General features: G+C 37.6%; 1 protein-coding gene across 12 annotated transcripts in view; it reads left to right on the top strand.

Moving 5' to 3' along the window:
• The window catches only part of ATE1 (arginyltransferase 1), a 160,655-nt gene extending 135,278 nt beyond the window's left edge, over window positions 1–25,377 (top strand). For 5 of the 12 annotated variants that reach the window (XM_039481166.1, XM_039481177.1, XM_039481176.1 and 2 more), the window contains one exon: window positions 22,018–25,376. In XM_039481166.1, coding sequence (XP_039337100.1) covers window positions 22,018–22,196 — 179 coding nt within the window. In that variant the 3' untranslated portion in view covers window positions 22,197–25,376. Of the gene's footprint in view, window positions 1–22,017 lie in introns of all 12 variants that reach the window. The other 7 variants (XM_039481172.1, XM_039481168.1, XM_039481171.1 and 4 more) reach the window with 2 other exon arrangements.
• The last annotated feature ends 1,185 nt before the right edge of the window (window positions 25,378–26,562 follow it).

Raw genomic sequence — 26,562 nt, 5'->3', positions numbered from 1 at the left:
AGTTGTGATCTTGACAATCAAAGATCAATTCCTTGCTCTGCCAGAGACTTCTTGTGTGATCTTGGACAAGTCACTTAGCCTCTCTGTGTCCATCTGTAAAATAGGGATAATAGTACTCCCTGCCTCTCGGAGGTTGTGAGAATAAATATATTAAATATTGTGAGGTGCTCAGACACTGTGGTGATTGGGGCAATATAGCTATCATAGAAAGCTTTACAGCAAATGTGCAGAAGTGTGAAGTCCTTCTCAGTCTTATTTATGGGGACACTACTGTTATATTGTAAAACATCTGGTATTTACCATGTTTTTTAAAAATAAAGTGACTTCTAATTCCTTTGGGTACTTCAGAGGGCTGGGAGTGGGAAAGGGCATTATTACAGTCTAGTAGATTGTGAAACATATCTTTGTTTTTCTTAATTAAAAATTGCAAAAGGGCTAAATTTTCTTTCTCTAAACACAGCCAAATGTGGTAGGCACCAGTTGTATAACCAGCAAGGAAAGACGCGTATCAATTACTCCTAGCAAGTCTTTAGAATTTTGCGTCTCGGTAGTTCATGTCTGTTTCTAATTAAGTTTATAAACTCTTGAAATCAATTTGAAGTGAGTATTTCTAAATCCAGCCTGATCCTTGATCACAAAAGGTATTTAAACAGTGAAGATAGTGCTAATGAGCTGTAGCCAAGCAAATTTGTCAACTCTCTTCTTAGTATGTGAAGAAGGCGGTGGGGTTGGGGGAGCTAACATCCAAATGAAATGGAAATGATCACTCTTGGATTTTTCATCACTAGTTAAGTTTTTAGAATTAGAAGAAGGATCACACCATAAGATCATCTTCTTGGACATTAACTGTTCCAGTGTTTCTTAAAGGCAGGAAAGAGAATTTAATCTATTTTAGTCGATTTTATTGAGCTACTTTTTCAACCATTAGTGACTACAGACAAAAGTTTAAACTGTGCAATTTGTAGGAAGGTCACAAAAATTAACCCCCATAGAAGTTTAATTTGTGCACCTTTTTATGTTAATACATACAAATGTTATGCACTTTTAAGCAAAATGTTAACCTATTGAAAAGTTGGAAGAAATGCTTTCAAGATGTTCCTCAAAATAACATTACATACCGTATACACTTGTTCATACACCGAATTTTTTTAGTAAAAAAGGGATGCATCAGAGAAGGGGGTCGGCATATGAATGGGTATAGAGAGGGGGAGAGGTGGGACACAGCCAGGCCTCCCTCCCTCCCCCGACAGAGGGGGCAAGGAGAGGCCGCAGAGCTAGAAGGGAAGAGGCGGGGCCAGAGTCTCTCTCCTCTTCTGGCCACATTGCTCTCCCCCCCCAGCCTCTGAAGCAGCTGCAACTCTGGGGCTGGCAGGCTACAGCCGTGCCACCCGGCCTGGGCCGCTGGGGCATGCTGCTGCCACACCTAACAGCCTGGCCTGCCGAAGCAGCTCCAGCCAGGCCAGAGACATCCTCCCCTGGCCCGCCCCAGCTAAGGTGGGAAGGGATGGGACGGGGAGAGTGTGGGGGACCTGGGCTAAGGGTGGGGTCATGTGGCGGGTGGTCACCTGACCCCCAGCTTCTCCCCCCCCAACTCCTCCCCAGTTGTTGTCCCAGCCCAGCAGGGGAAGCAGCTGGTGCGCCAGGACACTTTGTTTACTTAGGTTTACCTCCGTGCCTGCTGACACTCGAGGTAGGTAAACCATCTTGGCCCGCCAGCAACTTATCCTGATGGCTTGGGAACCAAAGTTTGCCAACCCCTGAATTATAGTCAGTTTATGAATGAGTCATAAAAATTTGCCATTTTTACTTATCCATCTTGGGTGGGGGGGGTCAGCTTATAAACTAACCTCCTTATGATTGAGTACATATAGTATTTGTTTTTATCAAGACTGTTGCATATAGTAATTGCACAGGTGACAGCTGTGTTCATTTTTATATTTCTCCAGGTAATTTTGTCTTGGAACTTTCCCATAAAAATTGGAAAGATTAGGAATGAGTCCACATATCAATTAGATTTTCATCCAGGTTTATGTAGCATAGGAAATGTACCTATACTGTGTTCACTTTGACCTTACATTTCCTTACAGTTTTTTCCAGGACTAAATAAACAAAGTATTTGTGTGATTGCAAAAAATCTCTTCTTGGAACTATCCCTTGGAATTTCAGATGTACTTTTCAACATTTATTCATTTGATAGTTCTTATGTATTTTGTGCTAAACTATTTTGTAGTGTTCATGTAAACTGTTAAACAGTTGCCACATTTCACCCAAAGGCCATTTTAGGTGTGCTTGATGTGATCCGTATGTACAGTTTATATATTAATTAAAGGGCAAAAAGCTGTGAGGTTCTGAACACATCTCAGAATGGGTATCTTAGTTTAATAAGTATTTTAGGGTCTTTTAACTCAAAAGATACACTATAAATGTTAAGATAGTCATTTGGAATTATTGAAAGTCATCGGTTCTGCAACAATAGTTTCCAGAACAATGAATTTTAAAGAAAAAATGTATTGGTTCAAAATATGACTACATAAAAATCCTTTTCTTTTCTAAGCCATTGCATGTGATCATCTGCTGTAGGGAGGCAGACCGTTAATACTGTGAATCCATTTGTCATGCTTGTTTGTTTTTTGCCCATATTCCTCTGCTACTAGTATTTCAAAATTTGTGTGCTCAGTTTACTGACCTTCTAAGTATAACTGCCTTTTGGTGAATATAGACAATGCATAGAACTCCACAGGACCCCAACCACGGCTCTTTATATTCCTGTGGAATGTATAAAATAATTGGGAATCCTCATCTAAGTTATCTTCAGAGAGATTGTGTGGCACCCAGTGTTTCTTATTTAAATACTTTCAGTTATCCATATACCACATTTTAACAACCAGTGAAAGAGTACTCAAAGAAGCCTAGGGAATGTAATAAGTTTTGGAGTTCCTGGATAAAGACAACTTTGTTTTTGCTATCACAATTCACCATTACTTTTCCAAAAGCGAAATACTTTATATTTTTGAAGTTGTATGTGTTCTGTTCAAACTTTGCTTGAAAAATAAAAATCTCCTGGCAAAATATTGAAAGGAAGGATAATTTTGGGAACTACGTATCAAAACCTACCTCACCATGGTAAATGGTTCAGAAAAAATGGACAAAATTCTAAAAATAGTTGACGAGATAAGGTGGACAATTCAGGCTGAATTGTTTCATGTAGAAGATAACCAACATATGGAATTAGTTACCAAACATGATAAAAGCTAAAAGTATAATTGAGCCCAGATATACAGCAGCTGCTGTTAGTGGCCCCAGGGATATGTGCTGGGCCTGCCTCCTCTTCCCACCGAATCAAGAAGAAGCCACTAGGGGGACACTGGGTTCCAGCCATGCATCACCAGCTACCGCAGCTAACTCTTCAAGGGAAGACCATTTTGTAAGGCCTTCACAGCTTCAGAACGTGTTTACTCTTCCTCTGCTGTCATGACATCATCCACTCTATTCATGTGGACTTTTTTAGACCATAATTGATTCCATATTTTTACTTATTTTTTCCAGTAATTGATTGATCTAATGTGATTTATGTGGCTGATTTGCTACTGCCAATCCAGTCAATCTTTGCCTCTTTCACGACGGCATCTGCATTCATCTTTGTGGTTTTCAAATTTATCCATTCCTCTCTCCCTCCTCTTCACCTCGCTCATTCCCATCTCTTCATTCTTTACCCCAATGAGCACTTTCCTTTCCCCAGCTTCTCTGCAGATCTTCCTACCTGCTTTAATCTATTTATCTCCTTTGTCATTTCCACCATCATATAATTCAAAGCTACCAGAGCTTATCAACCACTCCCCCCAGCAATCATGCTATGTTCATAGCCTAGCAAAGCAAATGCAACAACTTGTAACTCTTGTCATCCATGCTTTCTTCCATTGTGTTGTTTAATTGCTGTATGTCAAAATTTGGGGCTCAGTATTACAAATTGCAGAGTGTCCCCAAGTGTCACTGAAACCTACAGGTGGTGGGGGGCTTTGTAAGGGCAGGGACCACGGGCCAGATTGGTTCACTTCATTATAGTGCTGCTTCAATTTACACCAGTTGAGAATATGGTCCTGTGTCTGTCTTTTATTTGTCCGAAAAGTGCTTGCCATACTTTAGACACTGTATAAATATATTATTTCTGAAAAAAGACGAGTTTGTAAGGATATGGCAAAACAAAAAACAAAAAATCCCCAAGAAGATTAGACTAAAATAAATCAGAAAAAGACAGGTGTGTTGTACTGGATTACTTTTCTCTTTGAGTTTAAAATTTTTTGTTTTAATAAGGTATTTCTTGCATCAGACCCAGAATATACAGATAACATTATTTAGGACCTCAGTTCCTTAAAACTCAGGATAGTAATCCCCAATTTTAGGGATATTATTTCAGATATTCCTTTAATTTGTTTTTAATTTGAAATGGCTGAGGAAAATGTCACTAAGCCTTGGGTATCAAACATCTAAAATGTATTTAAGCTTAAAAATAAAAGCCGTTACCCATCATAAGTATAAATTAGCTATGAAATCCTAGATGTTGAAGGATTTCAACCATCTTTCTGGAGGGACGTTCAAACTCTGACTTTATGGAGGCAGTCATGACGTTATATATGTGCATCACTTACGGCAACATAAATTAAACTGGCAGATTAGCATGATTTTGCCATATAGAAAATTACTGTTTACAGCAGAGAGAGAGATTTTTGGATCTTGACTTGGTTTCTTTTATCTTTGTTTTCACAAAGAGTTAGGGCTTTAATTAGTGGCTAAAGTTGTTTTCTCCAGTTAGTATTTCTTCTTTACTGCAGTCATTTTAAAATATTTCCTTAAGCAAAATGTGTTCAGAAAAGTAAAGTGAACATTCTGTATTTATCACAGATGCCCAGTGTGCTAGCTGGTATTAAAACTTGTATGTCTTGATGCTCATGTAGTTTTCTCCATTTGTTTATTTGAGCAAACTGTTTTGACCAGAGAATAACAACATGTTATGTTTCTGTTCTCCCTAATGAAATCCTCAGTCTGAATTCCCTGCCATGCCTCATGACTCCTACCCATAATTCAACCGTCTAGCTGTTAGGTATGCACACGAAGCTAATGATCCAACTGAATTTACAAAAGGCATTATCTCTATAGCTGAGGTTTATTACCTTTCTACCACCTCAAACAGTCTTGGAACCATTCTCTCCTCATCTACTGCAGTTAGTTTGTTTGGACAAACTTCCTTTGTTGGTGTTTGTTGAAATTTACTTGCATATAATTAATTTTAAGTTACATTTCATCTTGGTATATGATCCAGTCAAGGTGGTGGTACTTCTGGAGAAGTATTCAAGCTCCAAGAATTGTGCTTCATGCAACAATAGAGGTGGCCCTCAGATCAGCATGTCAGTGGCTAAAAGTCGCTGGGAAAGGGAGCTCAGCACCTGGTGTTTGTTTCACAGCAATAAGCAAGTTGGAGAGATGCCTTCAATTGGAGCAGGTCTTTTCCACTCAGCCTGTTGTATTAGTCTCTGAAGAAAAAGAGATCCTTGGCTCCATACCCTCAGAACAGTATAGATTTCTCTGTAGCACTGCCACCTTCTCCCAAGAAGGTCTTCATCTATACCGAGAGACTCCGAAGAAGAGGCCTCAAAGTGCTCTAAGTCTAGGTGCAATTTCTTTCTCCTTTTATTGACAGCAATGGTTTCCAGGCGATTAAAGCGTGCTTAATATGAGCTTAGTCATTCGAATTAGTGTAGTCCAAGGAAAAAGCACTCCAGATACTTTGGGGACACCTTTCACAACTCCATGGCCTTTGGAGAAAAGTCAAAAGTTGAAGAAGTCTGCATCCAGGCCTACTATTAGCTGATATGATTTCCAGCACCAGAGAGACTGGGGTGTGACACTACCACTTAGAGCTCAAGTCAAACTTTTATTTAGCCTTAGTCTCTTCACTTTGGAGCTAAATCAAATGCCCATTTCAGCTGGCAGTCCTTCAGTCTTTATTTAATCAACAGTTCCCATGGGTATTGCTAATCTTCGGCAGTGGAGCCCTTCAGAAGCAATTTCATGTGGGAAAAAGGAAGGTTACTTTTGGTAACCAGTGTTGTTTAAATACTTCTACAGCTCTTCACTGGCCATTTCTCCTTCCCCCACTCTTCATAGCATAATAGCTAGATTAAATGATTAGTATGATTGTAGTGACAGTTATAAATGTTGTTTCAACTTCATTTTCCTGTATTGTTTTATGTTCACCTTAATGGTTAAATGGCTTTAGAAGGATTCCAGAATTGTGGGCCAGGCCATACAACTCCTTTTAGTGTAGCCCTGCATAGGCAGTGTATTCCAAGAACTCCATTTACTGGTACATAGGTCTTTTTCAGATTGCTGCAAGTAACAGTTGAAAGCTGAAAGGATCTTTATTAACTTACTTTGTTGGTATACAGAAAATATCTTCCAGAGATATTTCCAAGAATATCTTTCCATTCGTCTGTAGTATTCAAATAATAAGAGTCAGAATACAGTTGCTTAAAGTTTCTGTTAAGGCAACTCTGGTTTATCAAATTTTGACTATTTGTCAAGTGTTTTGTCTTGTGGTTACTAAAGTTTTAATTCTAAATCAAAAATCAGTGATATGATTTCAGCCAGACAATTTTATAAGATGTGTATAATATTTATTGCATTTTCCTCTCTCTACCCATCCATTTTAAGGTTTAATAAGTTGTGCTTGCAGTACTGTAATTCTTTTGTCTTAATTTGTTAAACAATCACAGATGATGTTGAGATAAGATGCATTTTTCCTCTTAGGACAGAAAGTTTGCCTTTTGAATGGTGATTTCAGAGATTACCAGCTTCTTTTCTGCTAGAGTAAGTGAACTGCAAAGACTTGGCTGAGTCAGACCATCCTGAACGTTTTACTGTACTTCCTTTGTGACTTGTTCTTGCTGGTTTTAATTAAAAACTTTTTTTCCCCTGGTGAGGTGTTTATGTTAGCTAATGCTTCCTTTTAGCTGTGCTTTTAGTTCGGTCTGAAGTAGTAGTTTTTATATCATGAGGGATGCTGGACATTCATTTTTCTTGATGAATGAGTTTGAGACACAATTTGAGACAAAAAAACCTAACTTATTGTTTTGCATAAATATTAATATTCGTGTGTCCAGCTTGTCTGAATTGTGTACTGTATCTTTCTACTAATAGTTTATACTATTCTATTTTTCGAAAGGCTTCCTGTATCTAGCAGCTGACATAAAAGAAAACATGCTTTACAATCAATAAAAAGCAAATTAAAATAAAATTCAAAGTCAGATATGTCATACTGTAAACTTGCTAGCTAGCAAGTTTACAGTAAGTCCATTAACATTGGTCTGTACATCTTTAATTTAGTTTATCATTACAGATCTGAGCTGTAAAATTTGAAAAGGTGATAGTATACAATTAGTTTCATTTTGCTCTGAGCTCTGAAAGATCACATAATATGAAGCACTTACAACATTTATAAACTAAATTTGTATTTGAATTGAAATTTTTAGATATTTTAGCTTCCTGCAAGTTACCACTCCTTTTTTATTTTATTTTTTAAGGCATCATTTTTAATGTTGGCAGTATAAGGCAACTCTCATCCTGACACATTGTACATTTTGCTTCTTTGCAGGTTTAACACACTAGAAATCCTTGAAATTAAATACAAAATTAGCATTTATGACTAGTGAGTTTCAAAGCAAAGTGGAAACTGGTTTATAGTCTCTTTTATATGGTAATTTCTTTAAAAGCAGCCTCAAAAGCTGCCAGTCACAGAGATCCAACTTTTATTGTTAATGGCACATTTTTGTGCCTCCCACACTGATTTTAAATTATGGAGTGATACACTGCATTGTATGACCATTAATTCTTCAGTTATTTTCTCTAAGTTACTAAATATGGAGCTAGATCCTCTAGTAGTACAAGGTTGTTTTGCATAGGTTAAGCAGCACAAAGAAGCCCTAAAAACAGTATAACTGGCAACTTGAGGATACTCACTGGTTACAGGAAGCTTTGAATGGCATAGAGCCATCCAGTGGCTCCAACAAGACTCCCCCATTCTCACCCAATAGCTAGCAAATGAAACATGGAAAATGGTATTCGACAGAATATTATTATGCCCCAGTGATCCCCCACTGGTGAAAGGGCTCTTTGGGCCCTGGGCATCTAGCATAGATTAGAGCTGACCTGGGGACAAAGTTAAGGTTGTGCATGCAACTGTAATGTTTCCTTTGTGTTCAGTTATTAGGGTTCTTCCCCCCCCCCCCCGCCATGGAGTGTTCTGAATCCAGTGAGCAAGTATTTACTTGCTCTGTGAAGTAAGTTTTTGTTTCAATTTTTTTTTATATTTGGGGCGGGGAGTGGTAAGTTTAGGTTTTTGCGTTGTACCAACAGCCATAAGATCTAAACTGCAGTAAACGATATATGATATGTGAGTTCTTGGACTGAAACTAGAGACTAAGCAGTATTTTTAGAGAGGTAGCACTTCCAAATGGATTTACTCCTGTCAATTCAAGCACCTATCTCAGAGTTGCACAGACATTTCTACATGTAGAAAATAATGTGCATCTATCTGATCTTCGTAAGTTGAAGCTAGGCAAATTCAGACTGGAAATAAGGCATACATGAGGGTAATTAACCATTAGAACAATTTACCAAAGGTCATGGTGGATTCTCCATCACTGACCATTTTAAAATCAAGATTGGATGTTTTTCTAAAGGATGCGCTGTAGGAATTATTTGGGGAAGTTCTATGGCCTGTGTGATACAGGAGGTCAGACTAGATGATCACAATGGTCCCTTCTGGCCTTGGAATGTATGAATCTGTGAATTTACCTATATTTAGAAATGGAATGTTTACCTTTTGGAGTGCATCAGTGCTTCCTACTGTTATATATTCATCTGTGCTACGAAATCACTAGTGAACCTGTGCGTTTAATGTCCTCTTGATACCTTAAACATGTGTCTCAAACCAGATGACATCAGTTAAAGAAACATAAGCAATCTTATTGGGAAAATGGACTTGATGGCCAAATATTTTGCCTGGTATAGGGGTTTTATAGTGGGGTTTAAGGAAGCTCGGAGTTATGATCAGAGACAGCCTCATATCAGAGTTTAGCTGGGATATCCTGTTTCTTTCTTCATTAGAAAAAACATAACCAAATAAGATTTTATGGTGACTCTTTAAATGTATCCAGTCCAGAAAAATATGAGGAATATTTTCCTAATTAGTGACTTTTAAAAAAAAATTGGCAGTTGTCCAATTTCTTTTCTGTTTTAAAAAGTAATAAATGGCAATAAAACTGACACTTTAATTTTTTTGGCTATTTTTACGTTTTTGTTTTCCTGTCATTCAGAATTTTATGTACTTAAAAGATGAGCTCTTAGCTTGTTCTTTTTTGTATCTTGCATAATTTGAGAATTGGTGTTCATCAGCAGTCTGTTAAATGAGAGAGAAGAATCAAGCAAAAGGTGATAGCTTCTTCAGGTACTGCCAGCGCCCCTCAGTTCTGCCTTGGTAGGCCTTTAGCCTCTTAACAGGTTCTTTGTAAGTGGCCACATTTTTGTAACACATCTTCCCATACTCCTCCTCTTATTTCTGCTAATTTCTGCCACATATTGAAAACAATGACTTTCAGGGACTGTGTTGTGACTGTCTTTGCTAGTCTTTTTTCATCAAAACTGTTTGAACCCAACAACCCAAACTTGAAAAGCTGATTAAGATTTTAAAAATTTGCTGCAAAGAAGTTTTGAACCATTAAGCTTTTCATGTTGTGGTGCTGATCTAAAGCATGTTTATAGTTGCAACTGTGCATTTGTACAACTATGTCTACATTTTCTTAATCTTTCTGTGTGCTTCCAAAAGGCCCTCTCCCCCGTTACTGCCAGAAACATGTAAACAGAAAATCTAACGTAAAATTCTCTAACTCCCTTTAAGAAACCAGGGAAATCTGCTTGTTCAGCTGATATCAGGTCATAATTAAGAAAATTTAAAAAAAAATCTTTGGATTAGATTGAGGAATAATGTCAGAGAACAGAAAGATTTTGGCTCTAGCTGCTCAAAATCTTTATAGGAATAATAAGTAAAAAATAAATTCCCACAAGAATTTTAAAAAAGGAAAACCAAAGCTTAAGCTCTGAGAACCTGCAGTTGTGAGACACTCTCGATGTTCACCTCGTTCTTTGTATGAATAGAATGGCAAAATACTTTGTTTTATTAAAACACTGTCTTTCACTAGTTTACTGAGTAAGTGAGATTATTGCCAAAGTTAGCATAATATTAATGTTTATGCACTACAGTTAGGGCTGTCAAACTCTCAAGGCATAATTTGTAAGTTTTGCTTTCCAGTTTTCTTTACAAATTTGAGAGTATTTTTCAGTTGCCTTGTGAGGAAAAAAACAAAGTTGAAGAAACACTGGTTTAAACTGCAGTAATCAAATAAAGGCTACTCTCTCCATACACCTCCACTCCCGCTAAAGTCCCTACCAGCTGCCATATTGCGGAAACATTCCCTAGAATGAGGGCTAATTGAGATTGTTTGTTTGTTTTTTGGAGAACACTATTGCTACTGTTAAGTGATCACTCGGTGTTTGCTGTGGAGCAACTTAAGGCCCTCACTCCAGTATCTGAGCTGGCTGTCTCAACAGTTCTCATACCTTTTGACTAGAGAATGAGTATCCAGGCCAGGAAATCTAATCAATATCTCTTCTAGCAAGACAGAACACTAACCATGGGGCCTCTGGGCCAGCCGTACTGCTGGTTTCTTTTTCATTGATATTTGGCAAGCCATTAGTCCATAACGACAGCCAGATACTACAAATCAGCAAATGATTAAAAATATCAGCTGGTAGCACTCTCTTTGACTTGTGTAGTTATTGGTCATGTATGAGATTTCAATAACTTTTTAAAGATAAGGAAATGCCCAGACAAAAACTGAAGTTAAGGTTGCAAGTGCATACCAGTAATTTAAGGGTACAAACCATTACAAGGGTGTTATGATTATCTCAGAAACAAGCATTCCCAGGAAATTCACAGTTAAACTTAAAGAAATTCAAACATATTAAGATATAGAAATGGATGGCTAAGGCACCCAAAATTTTCATTCTGCCCTGACACACTAGGGGGGAGGTGCAATCCCAGTATCCATAAAAATTAGTTTTATTCTAACCTGGAATGGTCACAAACACTAAAATGCATTGATCATAGTTTATAGGTATTGCGTGGTTTCAGCTTTAACTGGTCTACAGTGAAATGTGTAGAAATCTCTTTTGAAATCTAGTGGTTTTAGCATAATCATAATTTAATGATGATGGTAGTTTTTTGCATGGCAGCTAGGACTGTGTGATAAATAGGAGACATAAATAAAGTGTATGTAATTCAGCTATGTCAAGCAATTTTGGTTTAAAAAATAAAAATCAGCAGATGACTAGTACGTAAATTACTTTGTGTGTTTGAAAAAAAGTGGAGAGGGAAAATGTTTTTAAATTAACTTTATTCAACAAAATTTCCATATAAACTTTTAGCTTAGAGACTTTAGTGATTGACCGACCGCATATTATTTCTTGGAAGCCTGAACATAGCAATTTTCCCAAATTTTGCTGAGCTTTCAGAAATATTTCCATTCATGCTTTGTGACTTGTTCTGGATAAATTACTTGAAAGAAGAAAAGAAAACTTAAGATCAGGGTATCCTGTTAAAAAGTTAGTTGATATGCACTTTGCTATAAAATTACCCATTTTTATTCAAAATGTTTCAAAGTCTGTTTCCCATTTGGAGAAGAAGTTTTAAATTGATTTATTCTATACTCTGGCATAAGCCTCCAGAAAATTGTTGCAAATCAATATGAGAACGTGTGAGAGACTAAATCACTGGATTATACTTCTGTTAAAGTTTGCCAGTTTGAAGTAGAAGCATAAACCAGTTTGGGTTTCTTTAAACCAGAACCATAATATGGGTAGCCAAAGTTTTATATTGAGTTGTATTGAGGCTTTTAAAGCTGTGTGCATTTTTGGAGCTATCCTTCCACTGGTAACTAGGAGCCTCAACTTTTTGCACTGACAGCCGCAGTTGGCTCTAGGTTCTTAAAACCTCATCCTCTGTAGTGTTGAATTTTTAAATCCTTTGCCTTTTTCAATATGTAACTAATGTACAGATTCTGCTGTGTAGCTGCATGGAACCATAAAGTAATCTGAGTCTGATCCTGTACATTCTAGTAAAATGAGTGTTTATTCTATATTTCCTTGCTATGTACTATACAGAAAGGATAGACATGGGTGTTAAAGGTGGGGGAGTAGCATTGGACATGAAACATTCTATAGACTGTAATGAAATAATTCTGAGTAACGAGAATTTGCATGGATACAAATCCAAAGTCGTCATAATACAAATCTACTAGTGGGTTTACCCTTAAAAGAGAGATGTTGTGTATGTAGTTTTGGGGGAGATCGAACAGCAAACTAAATCTAATAAAAGCAGTAATGATGGGTGACTTCACCCTAATCTAAGTGCATATAAAGTTAGGGTTAGGATCTGGGTAGTTCATGAGAATAAAGTTTAGAGTAGTGGTATTTTTGAAATTTAAATTGTTTCTTGGACCAGTTAGTTCTAGAGCATACAAGTGATAATCATTTCCCAAATTGTATTAAATAACACACTGGAGTTGGTTTAAGAAGTAACTATGTTTAGTCAAGCCATCAGGTAATAGTGACCACAGAATAATTAAATTCAACGTTTTCAAGGGAAGGATTGCACCAAAAAGTAGCACGCTGGCATTATAGTTTAGAAAGGAGATTTTTTTTTAAAAAAAAAAGGAAACTATTCAAAAAGAGCCTGAAGTCAAAAGTGAGGAAATGAAAATCCTTAGGCTCAGCATGGAGGCTGCTTAAGCATACCAGAATTGAGTCACAGAAAATATATATACCCCTAAACAAAGGGAAAGGAAAGGAATAAAATTATATTGTTAAATGAGAGAGTCCAAGAGATTGAGTTAAACAGGTATCCTTAAAGAAACAACAACAACAAAAAGAGAGAGAAATCCAGACCAACTGAGAACAATAGAAAGGAACATAAACTATGACAAAAGTAATGTAAGATGAAAATTAGAAGAGCTGAGAGAGAATTAGCTGAAGACAAAAAAAAAAATTTAAATACCTCAGAAACAGGAAACGTGCAAGAGATTCAGTGAGTCTGTGTACAACCAGGCAGTAAAAGGAGAAATGGAAGAGGATACAAACATAGCAGAGTAGCTGAGTGGTTACTAAATGGTTGCAGTGGCCTTCATGGCAGAAATAATTACCCTAAATCAGTGATTCTCAACCCGGGGCCCCTTGGGGTGGCTGTGAGCACATTTCAGGGGGTACTCCAAGCATGGCCAGTGTTAGACTAGCTGGGCCCCAGAGCAGAAAGCCGAAGCCCCGCTGGATGGGGCTGAAGTCCGTGGTCCTGAGCCTGCCACTCGGGGCTGAAGCTGAAGTCTGACCAGTGTAGCTTCGTGGGGGCCCCTGGCAATTGCCCTGCCCTAACACCAGCTCTGGCTTTTATAAGCAGAAAACCAGTTACTGTGGCACAGGTACACCGTGGAGTTTTTATAGCATGTTGGGGGGGCCTCAGAAAGAAAAAAGTTGAGAACCTCTGCCCTAAATCATGTCTTTTTCGGTAATAAAGATAAAGCATTGCCAGAGACTGAGGGATCGAAAGAGGGAGTGTTGAGATAATTTAAGAAAATAACAAATCCTCAGGACCAGATTTCATTGATTCAAATAGGCATAAGAGATGGGATTGAGAAAGAGAGCATTTAGGGTGAATTTCAAAAAAACCTTCTTGACAGTGAGGTGTATGATGTCTTCCCAGGATATGCATAGAAACTCTCTTCTGCAGAACATTAAAAACTGGACTGAGGGGAAGGAAATACACTGTAAATAACCTTGAATGGTCCTGAGGGTGAACTGGTTGATCAAGTCTTTTCTGCCTCCAACATCTTTAATTTTATGAGCCTTTTGATACTGAAGAATAAAGCGCACAGAATTGGGGGGAGAAACAGAGGTCATTGGATGGTTCATGAGAATATACTGTGAGAAAGCGTGGTGAGAAAAAGCATCTTTTCATTTTATTTTTTAAATTATAACAGTTTATCCAATGAATAAGGTTGCTGAGCTGCCCTTTCTACTTTAGCTGCGTCTGGCAGATGGTAACCCATGAGAAAATTGGGGAAGGAAACTAGGAAAACACTAGTTAAAACTATTTTAATAAGACACAGAAGCAAGATTAGTTGTTGGGCTTTTTTCATGCTTTAAAAAAACACTGTTTCATTTACATTAATATACAACAGATTTCATTCGAAGCTGAGATGAGAGCGGCATCCTGTTTTGCACCTATGTAACAGCACAGTTACATAGAGAAGGGACATTGGCACTCATTTGCAATAATTATAAAAGTACAATTAATTGTCTTTAATGTGCACTTAATATTCAGATTTAGCAGCAGCAGATTTCTGATTTTTATGTTTGTCAGGTCATTTCTTCTTTAAACAATATCAGAGCCCAATCTGTTTTTATTTTCCATTAAATCCTCTGGAAGCCATCCTACCTTAAGTAGGATGGCTTCCAGAGGATTTAAATGAATAAAGTGAATACTTTCCTACACTCATATGATTTTGGCACTAGAACAGTAGCAACTGGAAGCTGACTAAATTGTTTCTTATGGATTTGGTATTGTGGTGACAGAACTTCTTATTCACCCTTTATAAAAGCCTAAAAGCGTACCTGAGATTAGTTTAGTGATGACTTAAAGTTCAAAAAACTGTTTCTTTTTGAGATGCAGTTTGAGTCATATTTATTTAGTCATTGAAGTACTTTCACAGCAGGTTCTTTTTATCACATAACTTTATTCTTTTATGGGGTTGATAAATTATACTCACAAGAGACATGTAATCTCTCTGGTGTTTAAAAGAACACCTATAGGGAAGGATAGTATTATTCTGGTCTTTATGTAACATCTGTAAGAATCATGAATGGGCATTGAATAAGAAGCGTAAAATATAAATGCGATCACTAAAAGCATAAGTTAGGGGGCCATGCATATCTGAGTTTAACGTATTGCACTTTAAGACAGTTTTTACGTCCACATACGCACAGTCTCTGCAGTTGTGTCGATGCTGAACTCAGGATGATTCTTGCTTCAGCAATGTTCAGGATAGTTGCAAGTTTCCCTGATTGCCCTGTAAGGGTGCATTTTTCTGAAGACTTATAAAATGGTGCCACTGTCCAAGTAGGCATTGGTCTACTGCGTGGTTTGAGAAGCGTCGTTCTCCCCCAGAAAATACTTGCTCACAGCTACGCTAAAACCCTGATAGCAATAAGTATGTTGCATGGTCTGATTCCAAAGAGGACAATGCACTAAGACCTGATGTAGTAAGTAAAAGTGAGCTAAGCATATAAAACCACACCTTCAACAACCCAAACAAAGTTCAACTGAGCCAGTGAAGACTGTAGAGAAGTTGAAGGTGCAGTAGCTTTAGTTACTGTAATGCATACAATCTGGGGCCAGGAGAAATACAAGCCAAGAGATTCATTTGCCCACAATATCTGGTTTCAGTTTTAAATAGAAGTAATAAATATCAACAAGTCAGTAAAGAACAGCCCTAAAAGTGCTCTCTTCAGACAACTTGTTGTGAAGACTAGTTTTGGCACCAGTCCAGTTGAGGTTGTAATACTTGGCCTAAAGGTGTAGTAAGTACAAACTTTTGTCTATTTAAGAAGTTAAAATAACTTTAATTGTGTCACCTTCTGAGGCTGAACTTGCAAATTTTGTTCTCTTTGAATTTTCACAAAGAACAAAAATAGTATAGAGGAGTGGGAAGAACTGGTAGAAAAACAAATCCATTAGGATACCGAAAAGGTATTGGCTACACATCAAAAAGCCTAATGGATTTCAAAGAGGGAGAAAAAGCCAAAACAAAGTGTTTTTTACTTCAGTGTTTATCTAAAGCAAGTGCCAGCAATAATTAGTGGAGCAGCGAATCTTAGCATGTACTATTCAGATTTTCTTCTTTTACATCACTCTTTCCTGCTCAAGAAGGACCTTGTACCTTTATGTAAGGAACCACAACCGATAAAAGTAATGAAGTCATTCTGAACTGGATGAAATCTAATGAAGCTCTGTTTTACGTATTAATATCCAGATTCAAGCAATCAGCAGAAAAATTCTGATTCTGCAAGCTTCAGTGGTGACTTTCAAAGGAAAAACATTGTTAGTGACCTCTTTTGTTTCTTTGTAATGCATAAAGAAGGCCTGAAAGGGGTTTTTAAATCTTTTTTTCATAGTGAGGGTCACGTTTTAATAGACATTCTCATGAACAGCCTCCCATTCCCCATCACATACGCCCATCTCCCCTCTCTTTCATAATAACTCAGCCTACCTATGGCAGCTACAGAGGTTGCTTACATGGAAAGAATATTGCATTTTTTAACCTTTGTGCAATTTAGGTGTTGGAAACCAGGCAAACCAGCACCATGTAATTAGCCAGCTCTCCCAAGACCATCAGCAGGTACTCCAAGGACCACCAAAGACACCAGTGTGGCAATACTTGGACTAAAGGATGCAGCATGAAAATCTGTCTAGATTACATAAAACCTGAACAGACTACAAGTATTCTATTAACTGCCTGTAAAGAATTTCAGATGCATTTCAGGGGCCCCTGGATGGTTGAGATACAAAAGGAGCACTTAAAGACGATAAAGTCACTGCGGAGAAACTAAATGAATTCTTTGCTTCAGTCTTCACGGCTGAGGATGTTAGGGAGATTCCCAAACCTGAGCCGGCTTTTGTAGATGACAAATCTGAGGAACTGTCACATATTGAAGTGCCAGTAGAGGAGGTTTTGGAATTAATTGATAAACTTAACATTAACAAGTCACCGGGACCGGATGGCATTCACCCAAGAGTTCTGAAAGAACTCAAATGTGAAGTTGCAGAACTATTAACTAGGGTTTGTAACCTGTCCGTTAAATCGGCTTCTGTACCCAACGACTGGAAGATAGCTAATGTAACACCAATATTTAAAAAGGGCTCTAGAGGTGATCCTGGCAATTACAGACTGGTAAGTCTAACGTCAGTACCGGGTAAATTAGTTGAAACAATAGTAAAGAATAAAATTGTCAGATACCTAGAAGAACATAAATTGTTGGGCAAAAGTCAACATGGCTTCTGTAAAGGGAAATCATGTCTTACTAATCTATTAGAGTTCTTTGAAGAGGTCAACAAACATGTGGACAAGGGGGATCCAGTGAACATAGTGTACTTAGATTTCCAGAAAGCCTTTGACAAGGTCCCTCACCAAAGGCTCTTACATAAATTAAGCTGTCATGGGATAAAAGGGAAGGTCCTTTCATAGATTGAGAACTGGTTAAAAGACAGGGAACAAAGGGTAGAAATAAATGGTAAATTCTCAGAATGGAGAGGGGTAACTAGTGATGTTCCCCAAGGGTTTGTCCTAGGACCAATCCTATTCGACTTATTCATAAATGATCTGGAGAAAGGGGTAAAAAGTGAGGTGGCAAAGTTTGCAGATGATACTAAACTGCTCAAGATAGTTAGGACCAAAGCAGACTGTGAAGAACTTCAAAAAGATCTCACAAAACTAAGTGATTGGGCAACAAAATGGCAAATGAAATTTAATGTGGATAAATGTAATGTAATGCACATTGGAAAAAATAACCCCAACTATACATACAATATGATGGGGGCTAATTTAGCTACAACAAATCAGGAAAAATATCTTGGAGTCATTGTGGATAGTTCTGTGAAGACGTCCACGCAGTGTGCAGAGGCGGTCAAAAAAGCAAACAGGATGTTAGGAATCATTTAAAAAGGGATAGAGAATAAGGCGGAGAATATATTATTGTCCTTATATAAATCGATGGTATGCCCACATCTTGAATACTGCATACAGATGTGGTCTCCTCATCTCAAAGATATACTGGCACTAGAAAAGGTTCAGAGAAGGACAACTAAAATGATTAGAGGTTTGGAACGGGTCCCATATGAGGAGAGATTAAAGAGGCTAGGACTTTTCAGCTGGAAAAGAGGAGACTAAGGGGGGATATGATAGAGGTGTATAAAATCATGAGTGATGTGGAGAAAGTAGATAAGGAAAAGTTATTTACTTATTCCCATAATACAAGAACTAGGGGCTACCAAATGAAATTAATGGGCAGCAGGTTTAAAACACACAAAAGGAAGTTCTTCTTCACACAGCGCACAGTCAACTTGTGGAACTACTTGCCTGAGGAGGTTGTGAAGGCTAGGACTATAAGTGTTTAAAAGAGAACTGGATAAATTAATGGAGGTTAAATCCATTAATAGATTCATAGACTCTAGGACTGGAAGGGACCTTGAGAGGTCATCGAGTCCAGTCGCCTACACTCACGGCAGGACCAAATACTGTCTAGACCATCCCTGATAGACATGTATCTAACCTACTCTTAAATGTCTCCAGAGATGGAGATTCCACAACCTCCCTAGGCAATTTCTTCCAGTGTTTAACCACCCTGACAGTTAGGAAGTTTTTCCTAATGTCCAACCTCAACCTCCCTTGCTGCAATTTAAGCCCATTGCTTCTTGTTCTATCCTTAGAGGCTAAGGTGAACAAGTTTTCTCCCTCCTCCTTATGATACCCTTTTAGATACCTGAAAACTGCTAACATGTTCCCTCTCAGTCTTCTCTTTTCCAAACTAAACAAACCCAATTCTTTCAGCCTTCCTTCATAGGTCATGGCCTCAAGACTTTTAATCATTCTTGTTGCTCTTCTCTGGACCCTCTCCAATTTCTCCACATCTTTCTTGAAATGTGGTGCCCAGAACTGGACACAATACTCCAGTTGAGGCCTAACCAGCGATGAGCAGAGCGGAAGAATGACTTCTCGTGTCTTGCTCACAACACACCTGTTAATGCATCCCAGAATCACGTTTGCTTTTTTTGCAACAGCATCACACTGTTGACTCATATTTAGCTTGTGGTCCACTATAACCCCTAGATCCCTTTCTGCCGTACTCCTTCCTAGACAGTCTCTTCCCATTTTGTATGTGTGAAACTGATTTTTCCTTCCTAAGTGGAGTACTTTGCATTTGTCTTTGTTAAACTTCATCCTGTTTACCTCAGACCATTTCTCCAATTTGTCCAGATCATTTTGAATTATGACCCTGTCCTCCAAAGCAGTTGCAATCCCTCCCAGTTTGGTATCATCTGCAGACTTAATAAGCGTACTTTCTATGCCAATATCTAAGTCATTGATGAAGATATTGAACAGAGCCGATCCCAAAACAGACCCCTGTGGAACCCCACTGGTTATACCTTTCCAGCAGGATTGAGAACCATTAATAACTACTCTGAGTACGGTTATCCAGCCAGTTATGCACCCACCTTATAGTAGCCCCATCTAAATTGTATTTGCCTAGTTTATCGATAAGAATATCATGCGAGACCGTATCAAATGCCTTACTAAAGTCTAGGTATACCACATCCATCGCTTCTCCCTTATCCACAAGACTCGTTATCCTATCAAAGAAAGCTATCAGATTGGTTTGACACGATTTGTTCTTTACAAATCCATGCTGGCTATTCCCTATCACCTTACCACCTTCCAAGTGTTTGCAGATGATTTCCTTAATTACTTGCTCCATTATCTTCCCTGGCACAGAAGTTAAGCTAACTGGTCTGTAGTTTCCTGGGTTGTTTTTATTTTCCTTTTTATAGTTGGGCACTATGTTTGCCCTTTTCCAATCTTCTGGAATCTCTCTCATCTCCCATGATTTTCCAAAGATAATAGCTAGAGGCTCAGATACCTCCTCTATTAGCTCCTTGAGTATTCTAGGGTGCATTTCATCAGGCCCTGGTGACTTACAGGCATCTAACTTTTCTAAGTGATTTTTAACTTGTTCTTTTTTTATTTTATCTTCTAAACCTACCCCCTACCCATTAGCATTCACTATGTTAGGCATTACTTCAGACTTCTCGGTGAAGACCAAAACAAAGAAGTCATTAAGTATCTCTGCCATTTCCAAGTTTCCTGTTACTGTTTCTCCCTCCTCACTGAGCAGTGGGCCTACCCTGTCCTTGGTCTTCCTCTTGCTTCTAATGTATTGATAAAAAGTCTTCTTGTTTCCCTTTAATGGCTATTAGCCAGGATGGGTAAGGAATGGTGTTCCTAGCCTCTGTTTGTCAGAGGGTGGGGATGGATGGCAGGAGAGAGATCACTTGATCATTACCTGTTAGGTTCTCTCCCTCTGGGGCAACTGGCATTGGCCACTGTCAGCAGACAGGATACTGGGCTAGATGGACCATTGGTCTGACCCAGTATGGCCGTTCATATGTTCTCTTTGGAAAACCCATTAGAAAAATATCAATCTCAATTTTGGAAGCCTATATTTTTTCCTCTTTTTAATTAAAACTGTTTACCCATAAAGTAACTATTAGAATTACTAAGATTTCCACATTGGTGGTTTGATTGAATCAGCAGAAGACATCATCCCAGTTGTTTATAATTCATAGTGCAAAGGGAAATGGTGTAGAATGGACTCCAGCAAGATTCATTTGAGGGGGGTCTTAAATCTTACACCCTCTGGGAAATGGATTTTGTTACATTGGGGTGGCAGCTTTAGTTGTAATGAAGCACAATTTTTAGACATGAGTAAATTTGAAATATTAAACAGATTGTTAGAAAATTTGAATATATATACATGGATCATGAAATGGCTTTATACCTGCCCATACGAACTTTGTAGCCAAAGTATCTTCTGAGCCCACAAAAATATTTGGTACTCTTCGCACAGCTTATGTCTTATATACTTATATTGTAATGAATGTCTTTTTGCTCTGTTTTCACTTAGCATTCAAATAGTTCTACTTTTCAAAAGTAGCTTTTAAGCTGATTTTTATATTAATGGCCATGTAAACCTAGTGTTCAGCAAAGTCAGTGTTTTCTTTAAACAACACTTTGTAAAAACCTTATTGATGTATCATGCAGCTGCTTTAGGCACATGGCTAGTTGTTCTCTTGCTTAAGTTAAAACTTTGTTTCCCAGTTACTCTAGAACCCTTTTGCCTGAGATGTAAACACCTACACAAATGAGAATTCAGCAATAGCAGCAAGAACTGAATGCAAACAAACGAAGTTTTAACTTACTCAGCACAATACTCTTGCATGGTGCTTGTTAGAATAAATCAGAGTGGTATTGTACATTAGGTTAATAAAATGCAACTATGGATGAGGCTTGCTGCCTGTTTGGGTCCTGAAAGCCTAGGGAAATTTGACAGGCCAATGCTGTCAACCCTGTTTATTGGGTCTCAGGACAATGGTATGAGACTGGGAAGGGTTACGTAATAAAGGACACATGCTGGACCTCATTCCACTACTGGACCCAGCTGATTGGTATTCATGGAAGAGTGCAAGAGAGACTAGGAGTTGGTCGGGGATAAAGCTGTACTCAGTTTGGGAAGAAATTTTGTTGCCTTGTTTATACCCCAGAAAGAATTATGTGAGCACCTTTCTCAGCCAGCAAAACAGGGATCCGTGCTATAGCAATAACATTTGGAAACAGTGTAGTTGTCAAAAACAACACTGCTCTATGGCAACTGTGGGAAGCCCGTTTTGGTCAATTATATTGGAAAATAGTTTCAAATAGAGTGTTGCTTTTGGCACGGATCTCCCCTGAACACAAATTTAAATATAGCTTTTTATGTGTGTTAGAAACAGCATACCTAACTACTTCAGGTGGGTAGATGTATGATTTATTTTCACTCATCCTGGATACGTGCTTTTCAACTTATGATTTACATTACACCAGAACCCATGCATATAGATCAGCTCAAAACAAAGTTATCTTATTCTTTAGTACTAAAGAAAGCACATAGGTACATTACCTTTTCTTAATCAAAGAAAATAAGGTGAGGAAATGCATACTGACAAGGACAATATGTTTATTAATTTGTGTTTTTTTCTTTTTGCAGTTGATGAAGGTTGTATTAAAGAGCTGGGCCGAGTTCGGGTTCTTCACAAGAGAACTGTAATACCTTACAGCATGTATAAGAAAAGACGGAAGGGGCCAAGCGATGAAGCCAGCGTTCAGCAGTATGCAAGTCTGGTGGGACAGACATGTTCAGAAAGGATGTTGTTGTTTAGAAATTGAAGAGTTATTAAATGGCTCTTGTGTGCCACTATATTTTATTGCACTGCTGTTGGATGATAAATAATACAGTTCTGTAGGACTATTAAAATAGAGCAGTATAAAATATAGGTATCTGTAATAGGCTATTGTGAATACATGCTAGTATACTTACAAGCAAAATCCGTTAACACTTCAAATGATTTACAGCAAGGCTTCAGCAATATGTAGAGTGTCTTAGCTAAACTTGCTTGCAGGAAATTTTTAAAATTAGGTACTTTTGGCCTTTCTTTGCATTCTGAATACCTTAAAGTACCCAAGTGAACTGAATACCAATTTATTATTTTTTTATGTAGAGGCAAAGGTTAACTGTAACTCTCCCCCAGATGAACAGTACATCTATTAGAAAATCTCTCATATGGCTCCCTGGAAATCTGTGATAAAAATTGTGGAAGTTGTAGTGAAATGTGTGTAACTCTTAGGTTTGTACATGAACTATTGCAAGAGACTTGAAGTGTGCAGTTACTTAATACAGAATGCTGCACTATTATATCATACAGTTTATTACCATGTAATGTAAATATATACAGGGGCTCATAATTTCACTGGAACCATTTTATGTTATTTTTAAATAATGTGTATTACAGTGACGGAGCTCACACTGAACTTGGAAATTAGATTGATTTCTCAATGAAAAGGGTGATAAAGTTTTGGAAAGCTTTCCCCTTTAGAGATAAAACTGAGTAGTTCCGTTATAAAATTACCAAAGAGATACTGCTAAGTGGTACAGTGAGTAAATATGCTAGCCTTATACTTTTGAAAAGGGTTCATATCGGAATGTGGATCACATGTGTAAATGAGTTTGGTAGTTAGCTCATGCTCATGTGTCCATATTACAAAACCATACTCAAAAAACACCCAGGCCTTGACGTGAAGTACCACTGCTATTCCACATTGAGGTTCATTTGAAGAATTGTGTGGGGAAGCTTGCACAGCACCTACCTATTCTGTACGCCTTATAGCTAAGAGTGTTAGCATCCCTGGCTTTCATTTACACTGCAGCCACTCATAGGATGACACATTTCATTTTATTTTTGAATAAATATTTGTACTAGTTTAAAAATTCAAGAGGTTATGTTGCTTTATTATAAGCACTATATTATCTCATATATTTGAATATTATGTGTGCTCTTTTGCCATCTTTGTGTCAGTATCAGCTGATAGAACCCAGTTTTTAGATAGTTCATTAATAGATTGCAATATCATAAAACTCCACACATTTGGAGTTTTGTTAATGTTTTTGCTAAAGGAATCAGTACTTAAACTGAATCAGTTTGAAGTTACATATTAGCCTTTCAAGAAAGTGATTCCTGTTGGGAAAAAAAGTGTCTTTAGGTGCTTACACTCTAATGTACATAACCTGTGGATTTAAAAACCATCTTCAATCCTTCAGGAACTTTGATTTAATTTTAAATAGGAGCCATGTACAAACTTCGGCACTAATGATAATTAATTGGAAATGAAACAAGAATAGCTACTTGAAGTCGAAGCAATGAAATTCAAGAAGACATTTTTTCTTCCATTCTCCTCCCCCATTTATGATGATCATAATATTGGTTTCAAATTCAAGTTCAAGAATATTTTTGAGAACTCTTGTATTTTACTCAACATGGTTACTGCATTGCTCTAGTCAAAGTCAAGTGGCAATAAAGAAATGATTATGGGTGTTAGCATCACATCAAAAGTATGATGGTCAAGCAGTTAGAATTCAGAGGTAGTTTCCATATGCTGTAATTCACATAGTTTATCCATGATTCAACTGATGGTATTTTCACAGAAGAAATACCTACAGTCTTGTTTTTCAATGTGGCCTAAACAGTTGATCTCTTTCTAAAGAGGAAATACTCTTCCTACACTGTGTTAATGCTTCTTTGAGTGATGCACAGTGACAACTCAAATTAAAATATAATATTGAAATGTAGTAATATCCAAAAATAACTTTTAATGTAATATACATTTATACAAATTGATCAGAAGGGCAGCAGCTCCCAGGGGTTTTGGTATTAAAATGCAACACTATGGATGGTAGGCTTCAGACTTACCAGGTTTATTTTGGTTTGCGGACACTTGCGCATTTCATACTAAGCCCCCTAATTGTCTGGGGTTATTCTTTTGAAGAGCAGAGCTCTTGCTGTGCACTCAATTAACGGAGGCACCGAAGGGTACAGAGATGATGCTCAAACTTAGGATAGGCTTTTCCAAAGCACTCAGTGTTGGCCTAGCTCTACTCCCCTTGAAGTCATTAGTTAAAGCTTGCATTAATTTCAAAGGGAGAATAGCTAGGGTAATGCTGAGTGCTTTTGGTCCCATCCTTAATGCCTCAGATAGATATATTAGTTTGGGTTTTTTTTATTAAAGAATGTTACAATTCTTGGAAAGATGCTTCGACCAGATATACAATTAAAGAAATATGGGATATTTAACCAATTGAAATTGGAGGACTGTCAGGCTTGATGTTGCCCTGTTTAGTTTGACAAGAGAATGTACTTGTCCATTTCCTAGATGAACACTGAATAGGTGTCGCCGCTCTCTGAATTTCATTTCAATTGCAATGCTACGGCTATGTGGACTTTTGTATTCTCTCTTTTAAACTTGACCACTTAGTTCATCCAATCTAAAAGACGGAGATCTGATTTATTTTTTCTTTTCTGTTATTTCAAAGGAGATTATTAATACAGTATTTGTCAGCACCGCTCACTCTACTCTTGTTTTGGAAATGCTAAAAAATACCTAGGGTGAAATCAATGGGAGTTTTGTCGTGGACTTCAGTGGGGCTGGGATTTCACCACTAGTCATTTTTGATTTAGTATAATGTCATGTCATTGAGAACTACTGTAATTAGAAGTTCTGAATTTAGGAAAAAATATTTTAAACATTACTTTTTTTTCAGTCAGTAAAAGCTGGAAAGAATTATTCCCCAAATGCTAGGTTAACTTTTTAAAAATCTATGTGGTTTCTAAATGAACAGAAAAAAGTCAAGAAAATGCAAAATGATGGCAAATACTAATAGAATATTTAATTTTAATTAGAATTAGCTGGGAAGCATATTAATTTCCAGCATCAAAAGACTTCAGCAAATGTAAAGGAAAGACTTGCCTGCATGTTGAGTTTATTGTATTTGTAACTGCTTTTCAGCCAGTCTGCTTGACATTTCAATAAAAAAAATAAAGTGATTTCCTGTTTGCTTTGAATGATTATAAATAATTAGTAGCTAGATGATCATGGTCTTCAGTGTTTCTCTTTCTGAGCAACCAAGACAATTGTTTCCTAATGTGTACAGCCAGGACACAGAAGTCAAAGGACAACATTGTTTAGGTGGCATGTGTATCAACTCAAATGCAGCTTTTCTTTGAAATTACTCATTTTTGTCCTAACTAGTAAAATTAAAACAGCTGCTTACCTAATACCTTGATACAACCAATTGCCTATTCTACTATGAATAGAATAAAATCTAGAGGTATTACTTTTCAGATATAGGGAGAGGCACAACTAGTCACTTCAATTGGTCTTTACTATTTCCAAAAGGAAGTTTTAAAAATTAATTACCTGACCCAGGCAACCAAATGTTCTGCAGTTTACAAATGAATACATAGGAATAATACCAGAAGCACTGCAGTATGTAACAGTATGTATTTATTATCAGACCCTGAAAAGAGCACCGCACAACTGAGAACTATATATTGCTCTATATGTGTTTATAGTTGCACATAGGTACTTTCTCAGAGCTCAAGTATATCGCTCATTTTACTTTGCATTGATCGTGATTTGTGCAATCAGATCTTCACTCCAAACAGTACAACATGGTCAAGACACAAATATGAGATTTCCTATGCAATCCTTATAACGTTAATACACATTGTGTGGGTGAGGGGATGTTGTTAACTCATCTGAAAAATGTCACTTTGTCTGACACTTGGAATTCCAGGTTTCAACTCAAAACCCGATATTTTTGCTGTGTTTATCAAATCTGAGAAATCTGGTAAATTATTTTAAAATTATATGTAATGTAAATTAATAACATTACATACTTATGTATAATTTTTCATTTTATAATCATTTTGATTTTTTAAAATCCTGGCCAATGAATGCAGGCTTAGTATGAGGACCTGCTGATGCCATCCCGAGGGGCAGAGTCTTTCTGCCAGGACCATCTTCTGCAGGGTTCAGACTCAGGTACCCAAATTGTCTCAGCCTGGTTAGTGCAGGGGAGCTCTTGAAGGACTTGGGCATCTTTGATAGGGAGGCCCAGACTGTACCACAGCCATGAGAAGAGTTCCTTTATCTTTTTCTGTTGGATATGGGCCTCCACTCCCTGTCCCTCATGATGGGC

Source organism: Mauremys reevesii, linkage group 7, assembly GCF_016161935.1.
Source record: "Mauremys reevesii isolate NIE-2019 linkage group 7, ASM1616193v1, whole genome shotgun sequence".
Lineage (NCBI taxonomy): Eukaryota > Metazoa > Chordata > Testudines > Geoemydidae > Mauremys > Mauremys reevesii.
The sequence above is the reverse complement of the archived record's forward strand: the minus strand, read 5'-3'. Positions and strand labels throughout refer to the sequence as shown.